General features: G+C 40.4%; 1 protein-coding gene and 1 long non-coding RNA gene across 3 annotated transcripts in view; one reads left to right on the top strand and one right to left on the bottom strand.

Annotated features, from left to right (window-relative positions):
- NEGR1 (neuronal growth regulator 1) overlaps positions 1-12,156 on the top strand; it is a 434,548-nt gene extending 422,392 nt beyond the window's left edge. For both annotated transcript variants that reach the window (XM_033151809.1, XM_033151810.1), the window contains one exon: positions 12,015-12,156. In XM_033151809.1, coding sequence (XP_033007700.1) covers positions 12,015-12,139 — 125 coding nt within the window. In that variant the 3' untranslated portion in view covers positions 12,140-12,156. The remainder of the gene's footprint in view (positions 1-12,014) is intronic.
- Positions 1-12,764, bottom strand: part of LOC117048239 — a 98,267-nt gene that overhangs the window by 14,269 nt on the left and 71,234 nt on the right. The gene's annotated exons all lie outside the window — the stretch shown is intronic.

Raw genomic sequence — 12,764 nt, forward strand, 5'->3', positions numbered from 1 at the left:
GATTTTTTTTGTTGGGAAAGTTCCTCCATAATCCATATTAGCACAATAGCTGTATCATACCTGCTACAACTTTGTCAGATTCACATTTTTGAGAGGGAGTGGGGGTTTGTCTCTTCTTCCTCTTACCTAAACATAATTAAAAGTTCGCTGAGTGGTGTGTATCTTTCCATGTGGATTTTTGCAGCTTCAGACCTTTCCAGAGCTTGTTTGTGTCTTCCATTGCAACATGAACCTAGCCAGCTGCCTGTATAGTTCTGAACAGCTCTAGGGTTGTTGTTGCTGCTGTTAAAGCACAGCAACGTAGATTTCCCCCCACCCCCCAATTTTTTTAAAAAAAACTTTTGCCTTTTAAAGAAATTTTCTACTGATGTGCTTTAACAACAACAACAACAAAATAAACGCAGAGTTCTTCAATGCTTTGCAAACATTTTGGACAGCCTTGCTTCTTGGAGAGCCCGTGGATGTAAAGATGGTCACCTTTGCTTCTTGAACCCTTCTTCTACATGCTGTGTTAACTACAGAACATGGTTTTCACCAGAGTAGAGATAATATGTTTCTTTTAAATTTACTTTTCCCTCCCATGTCTAAGATAATGTTTTACAGTGCAACCCTGTGCATGTTTAATTTTTTTTTCATTGGTTGCCTTTTGTTTTTAGCTGTTTCTGTTTTAGTTGTAAGCCACCTTGGGTCCCATTATGGAGAAAGGTGGGATATAAATAAATACTGTATAACCACAACAATGAGATTTAGGAAACACAACAACAAGAGCAACAGAGATTTAGGAAAACACAAAGAAATAAGAGCAGAAAATATGGAAACAACAGGGAGATAAAGCAACACAAAACTTTTGACTTGGGTTTATTAATGTTACCCTTTGAGCACCCTGAATTATTCCACCTCATCTCATTATTCAACCCCCACCAAGAGCTTCTACACCCCACTACCACCTAGTACAGTACCCTGCTCTCACAATAACCAGCCAGGTGCCTATGGGAAGCCAGAAGCTATACACGGATGCAAAAGCCCACTTGTGATTCCCCAGGAACAGGTATACATACCTCTGACGCTGAAGGCAATACACAACAATCATGACCAGTAGCTCTTAATAAGGTAGAAAACCACCATAAACCAACCAGTGTGAAGGCAAACACACACAAACAAACCCATCCCTAGAATAACACGATTTGCCCAATTTACAGTGTGCCATGCATAAAAGATTAAGAGGCCTTGAATAACACCTGCTTTTCATGTTAATACAAATAATTTCTGCCATAATACCATTTGGCCATATTTTTCAGTGCTTCAGTGCATAGTTTCTTCGTCCATTCAGACTTCAGAAAGTTATTTCCTGAAGATCTCAAAAATAGCTAGTGTAGTATCAGACAGAAAACTGTTACATTTAGATTTTTTTAAAAAAAGTTACTCCTTTTCAAGGTGCCTTGATCATGGACAGATGCTTTCTAGAGCCTTCTCCTAACACCCATCGTGATTTGAGGAAGAACAATGCTCCTTTGTGTAGGCCTGCAGCATTCTGTGCAAATGGCCTCTGTGGCTAGTGTAGTGCACTAAATGATGCAGAGATTTCCTTTCAATTCGTGCCATGTGATGTGTCAGTCTTTGCCAACCAGTTCAATTGCTATCTGTGCATTCTCTTTGTTAATAGTTATTCCTGCTGGCTGCCATAAGGTCTAGCTTTAAGCTCAATTTTCAAAGAGCGTATCCAGCATTCACAACATGTAGAGGTCTGTATACATTCATCATGCAGTGGTGAATCTCAGTTGGCAAGATCTCCTCAGCTGTGAGAAATTCAATTACTGTTTGCTACTCAAAATGTGCATCAGTGGCAGTTGTCATTCTGAACTACCTGCTTCTGTTCCTCTTTGGTGTGAGAGAAGCAGGGGTGGTGGAACTTTTCTTGGAAACAGGCTGGAATTTGTGCATTGTCTTGCTCGTATAATCTGCTATCATAGTATCTGACATTGTTAGAGAAATAGAGGAGTACTTCCTCCCAACATACATTGTCATAACAGTGATGAGAAGAGTATCGGGTGAAAGACTTCATCACCGTTGCCAGGCTGATGGGCCATGCGACAACAGCTGCTCCATCTGTTTCCCCAGCCTGGAATGGCCAGGCACACATCAAAAGAGGGCCTTGATTGGGTAGAGGGGAAGGTATTTAATTAGTAGTCTACAAAAGTTATCAGCACAGAGCTTGAACAATGCAAAGTATCTGTTTTGAGAAGTGCTTTATTTATTTATTTATTATTATTATTATTATTATTATTATTATTATTATTATTATTATTTAGGAAAGAGGTGCTGGAACTCACCATGAATGCCTCCCTTGTTCTCTTATAATGGCAATGGCACCTCCCGAGTTCCGGCTGAAAGAAAGCCCTAGTTTGGGGCCAAGTTGAATTATTAGCAGTTGCAGAAGCTGTTTTCTATGTCAAAGTCAGGACAAGGAAAATGACCCAAAGGTCTTTTCTCTGGATGTTGGTGGTAAAGCCACTTCCGCCTATCGGCAGGAGGTGGTGTTGCGGGCATCACGACCCGAGCACGCGTGCGGGGGCTGAAGCTCAGCCCCTGCACGGTTGGTGGATTCCAGAGGCTTTTCCCCGATGGCTGACCAATCCGGTCAGCCAAGGGGAGGGGCCAACAGTCCCTTTAAACGTGAGACGGCGGGAATCCTTCCCCCTCTCTTTTTCCTGCTCCCAGCCGCATAGGTTCTCCCGCCCACCCACCCTTTAGATTAGGTATTGACCTTGCTATGGACTTCGGTTGGTCGCCTCACTTGGCTGGGGGGCCTGGTAGGACTTTTTCCCATTGGGCTAGCCAAATCGGGTTTTTTCACCTACCTCGTAGCAATTTATTCACCTGGGAGGGAGGGATATAGCCACGCAAGAATGGGTTGCAAAACTTACTGCATTATCAGCCTCCTTGGATTGTGCTTGCCAGGCACAGATGATCTGGTCTATGGTTGGATGTACTAAGAATTATTGACCGTGACTCCCGAACAGTGTGGAATCTTTGCTGGACTCTACACAGAAGGTATGACACGGACCAGAAACCCACTGATAAGTGAATCTCATTTCTCACAGATGGAGACTAGCCTCAGCTTCTAGGATAGTCATAGCAGTGGAGGCTAGTACATATGCACTAGCTCAAAAAACAGTTCAAGGCATTTAAAGGCACAGGTCAGAATAATGTGCGGATTAGGTTCCTTGCTGCAAGGTCCTGACTGATTATGACTGGGACAAAGAGAGCTTTTTCAAATTCACAAATGAAATCTAAAGTTTCAGTTTATTAGCTGAACACATGGAATTGATATGGGCCATTTAAAAAAAACTTTGACTTTGAATAATTTGCTTCAGCAACTCCAACATTGTTTAATTCATTTTGACAACTTTGACTTTAATTTGCTTCATCAGCCTCAACCCCATTTATTTCACCTGCTCTGCCTGTGTTCTGTATTCAAGCCTTTGTGCAAAATTGAGGTCAGACCTTCATTTGCATTTCTACTTCTCTCAACTTAGCCCTTGATGTGAATTGTGGGTAGTTTGAATTAAATGCATTGTTGTCTATTTTGGAAGTTGATTACCAAAACGTCTTGCTTTACAGATACCTTTGCTACTGCCAAAGAACTTTAAATGAAAGCTTAGAGAGTCACACGGCTCATTTGCTTACCTTTATCTTAATGTTATAAATCAATATCAACTGCAGATGCCCCATTTCCTTAAACACATGAATAAGGGAAAAGTAGAAATGGATTTTGCTTTTAGACTGGCATTTTTGCTTTTAAAGTTGTGTTGGAATTCAGTCGGTATATTTTTGGGGAAACAATAATTTCAAGTGCTCAGAGGCATAGACCCCCGTCTAGCTGCTTTTGTGTGAGCCAAGCTGCACACATACACAACTCTGCAGCCTTGTCTGTAATCACAAAGGCTCACTCATTGCCCCATAACAGGAGGAGGAGGATGGAGGAGGAATAAGTTTTAAATGGAATCATACCGGAAATTGGCAATTCCCAGCTGCTTGAGACCACCTCTTGTATTGAGTGTCTGCTTATGTCCCAGCCACCTGTGCATTTCTCAAAAGCTCAACTACTTATATTCAAAACTATACACAACAAGTAATACATCATATATACAACATTTATAAAAGAGTCAAATGAAGAGGGAACTACTATGTACTACATTTACTGTATGCAGCATAATTTGACTAATAATACATACCGTATTTTTTGTGTATAAGACGGTGCTTTATGCTTTTAAAAAAAGGCAAAAATTGGGTGTCATCTTATACATGGATAGTGAGGGGGGGACGTGCGATTAATGGCAGCAGCAAGCAGGAGACTGGCAGCGGCGATTGGGTGGGTGATTGGTGGCTGCGGCAAGGCCTGCTGCTGATTGGCTGTGGCTGCGGCAATTGGGCAGGCGATTGGCGGCTGCGGCAAGTGGGCAGGTGGGCTGTTGGTGGCGGTGAGCAGGCAGACAATTGGCGGCTGCGGCAAGGTGTGTGATCGGCAGTAGCTGTGGCAAGCAATTGGTAGTGGTGGGCAGGTGGTTGAGTGATTGACAGAAGTGACCTTCCCCACCCCCCAAAACAGCTAAACAACTTAATTTATTAATTTTGGGTTAAAAAAATATACATGGGGGTGCCTTATACACAAAAAATAGGGTAAGTATTTTTATACAGTTGTGTGCATTGTTGTATGTCTCTGCTTATGCGCTGGTTACTTTATGGAAAGCTGGAGTGTGCATACATATGATAATACATATATTGCGTGGGAATCGCTCATATTTTTAGCATATTTTTGTCAAGAGCAAAGACACAGAAATTAAGAGGGGGGAAACTCCGAGACCTGAGGGGTGACGCAGTGGAGAAAGATTGGATTAAATTTAAAGTATATTTGAAGAAAGATGTTAAAATTACTATTTAAATGCAGACAGGTGGAAATAGTTAGGCTACAGATATAGAAGTTAGATAAGGTTTAGAAATAGAGGAAGTAATGATAAGGCTATTAAAATAAAGTTAAGATGATTAGAGTTTTAATTTAGTATAGAAAAAGGTAAGGAAATTACTAAAGAGTAATTTACAAGGAAAGCAGCCAGAGAGGATGTGAGGAAGTCAACCTACAATGTTATATAGAAGAATAGATAGGTTTAAATAAGGATTTTTGTTTGGTTATATTATCTTTATTGTATGTAATTTTTGTGTGTGGTGTTTTGTTTGTGTTATGTGAAAATTAATAAAAAAAATTGGGGAGGGAAAGAAATTAAGAGGGGGGAAATCTGTGTGAATAAACTAGACATTGAGATTTTAGGAAAACATCCGTCTCTAAAGAAAAGACAGACATCTTGTTTCTGGGGGCATAGTAATGTGCATCTTCAAAGGCCTAGGGCTGGTGCGCCAACATACCGGGTACTTAAATTGCATTGTTATTGCATGGTGTAGCCACTAGAGCGCTGAATCTTTATGAACATCTAGCTGTAGCAAGTGCCCAGAAAGGCAGGGTCTCTGATATATTCCCTACAATTGCTGTTCTCTCCACTTACTATTTTGAAATCAGTGTGGGAGCTGGACACTATAGGTGAACTGAATGATGTTGTTGATGATGATGATGGTTGAATAATTATACCACTCTATACCTGCGGGTCTCAGGGCAGTTCACAGGATAAAATCAGAATATAAAACCACAAAGTACATAAGCAAAATAAAAACAACAACCCAATCACCCCCCCCACACACACACATTTTAAAAGGGCATAGAAATAGCCTAAGTTCTGGTCTACTTGTTCCTTTAAGTCCATGTCTACTAACATTAGGGAGAATTCTTTGAAGGTGGTCCACTACTGGTTTTAAAGGCTGGTCTGACTAGCCTGTCTGGTGAGATCAGGTTCCCCTTTATGCTGGCAAAGCTATAATGTATGAGGAACATATTGGCATATGTGGTGGAGTTGTAACTAATTCTGGAAGTAGGTTGTAACAGCTTGGAGGCTGTTAGTGATATATATATATATATATATATATATATATATATATATATATATGCAAACATATTTAGTGGGAATGAGTTTATTTGGCAACATTCATGAATATTTGGTATGTTTGGTAGAAATATGAACCTTGTATTCCACTATGGAATATATTTTACGCCACTCATTCTTTTTAAGCATTCTATGATTATTATGATTATTATTTTATCATACTGTAATTTTATTCTTCCTGTTTTTATGATTGCTTTTAAGTACAGATAAGGGGAACAGAATCAGCAGCTTGTTGCAATCAGCCCTTTGGAACTTTCTTCTCTATTGGGGCTGCTTACTTTTAATGAAAGGGCTGTTGCTGTAATTTTTATTTTAACAATCTGTATGTGATCTTTTATGAGTATACATTTTAAGTGTATATTTAAATTTTTTTTAAATGACCTCATTAGTATGCAAGGCCTCAGCTGGGACTAGTGAGATCCTGCTGGATCTCTTTTCTAAAGAGTTAATAACCTTCCTGATAATGATCTAAAAGCTTGATGATATTGCTACTTTGAAATGGTCAGTAAAATGCTCTTGTATATTTAACCTCATCATATGAGAGACCGTGAAATCTCTTTTGCTCTGTGTCTCTTCCCTGGAGCAATTTCCAAAATTTATTTATTTAAGAGTCTACCGGGTTGAAGAAGGGTTCCCTAGTTCAGCAGATAAAAGGGGCCAACAATGGATGATGATTAAACAATCCTAGGAAATCACATAATCATAAAGATATTGTTTTTAAGGTTTACAGGTTCTGCTGTCATTCTCATTTAACAGAAACAGAAACTTTAACATTTAAAATCTTTCAGAAGATAAAGGAAGAAACAAAATGTGTTCAGTGCGCTTGGGGCCATTGAGGATCATACATGCTCATGGTCAAAACTGTTCAGTGTGACAAATTAAGAAACTAAAGGAGACATTACTAAGGGAATCTTGAGTTTATAAAAGGCAGTAACACATCTGCAGAGCCTCTGAAGTTGCACAAACACAGACTGAGTTCATGGCTGGGTCAGAGAGTGACAAATTCCTGGAAGTCTGCAAGTCCTAAAACAGCATAGCACTCAAGGCACCACGATCAAAGCCAAGCCACAGGAGGGCAAGGAGAACACCACCTCACAGGCTCTGTTCATCCAGTGACAAGACATAGCAGCTATAAGACTAGTCTTCAATTTTTTTCACCACCACATCATCTACCACACTATTGTTAGGTCAGGATGCTTGACCACATCTCAGCTTGAATTGGCACAAACTGCCCCATGCTAAAGATGAATGGAATTTTTAGGAACCCAGCAAAATTTGTGGGATAAATTATAGATCCACAAATCCAGCACTGCCATCCATCAAACTGGGGGTATGCAGATACCATTTTAACAGCCTTTTTAAAAATCATCATCATCATCATCATCATCATCATTGCTAGAGCTTTTGGAGAAAGAAGAGTTTATAGCCAGAATGACTCTGTCTACCCCATGGGTTAATAGCTTGAGCACTTGAGCATCACCGACAGAGTAAAAAATGGCAATCTGCAGATTTGCTTGGATCCCAGAATGGAGGACAACATAATTTCATTCTAATGGCAGCAGATGTTCAGTGTCGTTTCGCTGCTATAAACATCTTTATGATTCTGGATGCAAAAGACGCATTTGGCAAAATGGACTGGATAGGGAATTCTGCTGACCTATGTATTTTCAACACATCATGGGGCAGATTCAAATTTCTTAGTCTACCTTTTGGAATTAAGTCAAATATTGAAGTGCTTCAACAAAAAAAAATTATGACACATTTGGAGATACCACAGAAGTGCTCATAATAGCAAATGACATGAGTGTAACAGCATCCACACATGAGAAACATAACAAGATACTGAAAAATGTGAGAAACATGATAGAGCAGTGCTTGGCCCAAGGAGTAAAGTGCATGGAACATGTCTTCTCATCACATGTAATCAAACCCAATGACACCAAAGTTGAGACAATCCATCCCCATCTCTCTCACGCATTGCAAAGGCCTGTGAGGATGAGCCATATTAATGTAGAGCAGGGGTCAGCAAACTTTTTCAGCAGGGGGCCGGCCCACTGTCCCTCAGACCTGGGGGGGGGTGGACGGACTATATTTGGGGGGAAATTTATGAACGAATTCCTATGCCCCACAAATAACCTAGAGATGCATTTTAAATAAAAGCATACCTTCTACTCATGTAAAAACACTAGGCAGGCGCCACAAATAACCCAGAGATGCATTTTAAATAAAAGGACACATTCTACTCATGTAAAAACACACTGATTCCCGGACTGTCCGCAGGCTGGATTTAGAAGGCGATTGGGCTGGATCCAGGCCCCGGGCCTTAGTTTGCCTACCCAAGATATAGCAAATATACCCACAACGTAACTGGCGGTGTTTAACTATATAAATTCTTTATACATCATATAAACATAACTCTTTTCACATTATCTAATTCAGTAGAAGCAATTAAGGACCAACATTTAGAACAGGAAATACAAATGGATCAGTTCTTATATACGTAATGTCGAAATAGAAGCTTTTGTGTTCCATGTATGTACAAATGAATCATTTTTTTTTTAACGTAATGTCCAAATAAAAGCTTTTTGTGTTCCACGTATGTCTTAGCGTATACAAGTGTCAAACGTAACAACTTTAATGAGCAGTACTTGCAAAAGATGAACTTTTCTTTGTTATGTTTATATGATGTATAAAGAATTTATATAGTTAAACACAGTCAGTTACGTTGTGGGTATATTTGTTAGTTGAATTTACATAACTATCAGTTTGACAGTGTTGTGCAAGTACCCATGATGTAGAGCAGAGGTCTCCAAACTAAGGCCCGCGGGCTGGATACGGCCCAAGGGACTCATTTATCCAGCCCGCAGCGCCCCCTGCTGCTGCCACCTGCTCTTACTGGCGCGGCGCTGCTGCCAACTTCTGGGTCGGAGGAGCACCCGAAATAGCTTGTGCACATGCGCAAGCGTTATTTCCGGTGCACATCCGGGTTGGAGAAGGCCCATGCACATGCGCACAAGCTATTTCCGGTGCTCCTCCAACCCAGAAGTGCACCAGAAATAGCCTGTGCGCACACGTATGGGCGCGCTCCTCCGGCCCACCACGCAATCGGCGCTGGAGACACCGACCCAAGGCACGATAAGTTTGCTGACCCCTGATGTAGAGCATGTGGCTCAGCCCTAATACCAGCCTATGCCTTGTAATATGGACTAGAAGCTTATTTAATCCGCACCTAGAAGTTGAAGTTCATTACTTAGGAAGTACTGATAGATAGATATTTATTATTACGGCCATTGGCCCATCGCGCAACAATTTCCCAAAACAACATATATGTACTTAAACTTTCAACTATAAGACTTCCATAAAACTTTAAGTTAACAGACTAAACCGTAAATTTACAACAAAAACATCACCCTCTGTTATTAGGAAGTACAGTGGTGCCTCGCAAGACGAAATTAATTCGTTCTGCGAGTGCTGTCGTATAGCGAAAATTTCGTCTTGCGAAGCACCAACGGGAGAAGAGCGGTTTGACGGGGGGGAATCGCGAAAATTTTTCGTCTTGCAAGGCAAGCCCATAGGAAATTTGTCTTGCGAGTCAGCCTTTCGCTAACGAATGCCTTTCGTCTAGCGAGTTTTTCGTCTAGCGAGGCATTCGTCTAGCGAGGTACCACTGTACTGTATTTTCAAAGTCTCTGGCAAAGTATCTGCAAGTTGCTTCTCTGCCTATTGTAACATGACTGCATAGCTATAAAAAGAGATTCTCGTTATCAAGAACATAAGCAGGAATCTGTGGAATGACACTGATTATGTTTGCGAAGGAAGAGTTTATTATGCAAGTACAGAGTTCTGATACAGAGTTCAGAACAGGGGCTGAAAGAGAAAGGCTGGACAAGCAAAAGAAAGTAAATGAATCCTGGACTGCAGCCATGCTGGCCTACAAAAGATCCCCTCATCACAAAGCAGTGATGACAGAGTAGTCATTCCAGACAAGACAAGGTGTAAAGTGACTTGCCCCAGTAACACCTGTAAACTATCACAGCTCAAGAAAACTGCAGGTATTTCTTAGACATTTGTACCTACTCCCAATTCATTGTTCCTCCAAATACCCTCCTAGATAATTCAGCACACTTTGCTACAACCAAATTTAAATGTTATCTTTGCAAAACCTGGTGTTCCTCAAATATTTGACAGGGGACCATGTCTCCTACAGGCAAGTAAAGAATACAAGCAATACAGTGGGAAATAACATATACCGCAATCTTGAGACCCTCACATTTCAGTGGACCAACTGAGAGAGGCATTCAGACAATGAACTCAATGTTCCACAAAACAGCTGTATCAAGCTGTGATCAAACAACTTGGTTTTACTGGAGCACACTGCTGAGAGCCATGGACTGTTTTCCTGAAGAGCTGCTGAAGGGTAGGATGCTATCCTTCTTCACACAGTGTACTATACCACAGTGAGCCCATTGCATCCTAAAGCAATTACAGAAACAACAAAAGCACGACTGGGATTGCACTTCTAAGCTCCTGTAGCATCAAGAAGTGCTGTTTACATGGAAATGGGCCATGGTTGGCTGCCAGCCATGTTGAGTAGCCACACATCAAGAACCACGATCATTCCAGGTGGAGGCACTTACAGAGGCAAGATGCAAGATGCCACAGAGGTACATTAAAGTTTGGTCGTGCACAATCCAGAGGCTATGCGCAGGCAGAACTGCCATACGTCCGGGTTTTCCTGGACACATCAAAATGGCGCCCGGGAGGATTTTCTCCGAATCAGCAAAAGGGGGGGGCTCCACAACTCTGTCCAGATTTTCACTTTGGGAATATGGGAACCCTATGCACAGGCACACATTCACTTGCAGCACAATGTGTCTGAGTATAAACAAAACAACAATGAACAGAAGGACAGTGGCTGCCACTAAGCACTGAGGAGCAGCCACCACAGCTTCTGAATGCATCTGAAACTAAATACAAAAGAACAGAACCACCCCAAGACCTTTTGCTGCCTGAAGCAAAGAACTAAAAGGCATTTCCCTCTCTCTATTCAACATTCAGAAGTTGACTGAACTGACAACTGGATGTTACTTCAACAATACTAATGGGACAACAATACTAATAGGACAACATGGTCCTCTGCAACTGAGGGCACACAAAAATCTATCCTCCAGCAGAGAGCTGCTATGTTGGCCAAATGGTAGTGAGAGTCCTGCACAAGAAGCATATTTCAACATTATAGAGAGCTGGGTGAAAGAAAGCTTTATGCAGTAGACTGAGAAGTAGTTTCTAGTAAATAACTTTAAAATTGTTGTTATACAGCCTATTACGTTTACATGTTTTTTCAAGTAGACTGAGCTGGTGGCAAAGGCTACTTTCTACTGGGTTAAATCCTAGAAGTGGCCTTTGACCTTAATGATTGAACATTCTTCTGCAATAATCACCATAGTTCATTTTGCACTGTGATTTTGTTTGCCTAAGATGGATGGATTGGCAGACAGACAGAGCGGAATTTGTTGTTTAAATGACAGTCCTACATGGGGGAAGAATTAGTACCGGTATATACCAACACTTTAGGTCCAGGAAAGTTCTAAAATTTTCTGTTTCACCTTGAACATGTACCTTCTATACAATATGAAATAGCCCTATATGCCTATTGACATAAAGCAATCTGCTTCGTTTTCCAAGATTCCATAATAGACAAGAGGGGAAATAAAGCATGTGCATTCCCTCTTTTAAAAATGTAGTGTATGAACCAGCCCTCATCTATATCATAAAATTCTGCTTGCTACAGAGGAATTTTAGTGGTGTAAAAGTGTGATTTCCTTTTCAGCTATGCTTTGCTGCAAGTTGCTATTTTGAAATCTATTGATAAAATAATTTATAGCTGATTGTAAGAAGAAAAAGCGAGGAAAGCTCAAAAAGATTCTAAATAATCTGTGTTCTTTTTCTTTCTTTCTTTTCCAGCTCCGAGTACAACCCAGCTTGGGATCACTGGGGGTGCTGAAGTTCTATTATCCTGCTGGTTCCTTGTGTTGACACTGTCCTCTTACACCAGCTTAATGTACCTGAAGAACATCGTTCTACAATAAATGTAAAGAACCATGAATGGCTTTTAAGGATTCTTTGAAAGTGCTGATGACTGGATCCAATCTGGTAGAGTTTGTTAAAAAGCGGCGTGGGATATAATCAGCAGTGCTTATGTGGGGATGATCGCCTTCTGTAGAATTGCTCATTATGTAAATACTTTAATTCTACTCTTTTTTATTAGCTGCATTACCTTGTGAAGAAGTACACATTGTCCTTTTTCTTCTTTTTTTTTAAAAAAAGACGTGAGAGCTCTGAAATTACTTTTAGAGGATATTAATTGTGAGTTCATGTTTGTAATCTATAACTTTTCCAAAAAAAAACAACCCACCACATTCAGTCATGGTCTGCTGATTTGCAGACTGTAGTTTACATAAAAAGAACCCAAATATTGCAGTTTAAAAAAAAATGTGATCTTTAAGGCTGCAATACAAACATCCATTTCCCTCTTTAAATAAGAGTCTATCTTCATTTACACAGATTTTTTTTTACAAAAAAAGCTAAATAATATTGCCTTTGATTCATATCTTCAAAATTAAATCACATACCTAGATTTTCTTCTAGCATGATACTCAGATTTCAAGAATGAGCCTTGTGATATGACTGCACTGTGCAGTTATGCTTTGGTTT

Source organism: Lacerta agilis, chromosome 6 (genome assembly GCF_009819535.1).
Source record: "Lacerta agilis isolate rLacAgi1 chromosome 6, rLacAgi1.pri, whole genome shotgun sequence".
Classification (NCBI taxonomy): Eukaryota; Metazoa; Chordata; class Lepidosauria; order Squamata; family Lacertidae; genus Lacerta; species Lacerta agilis.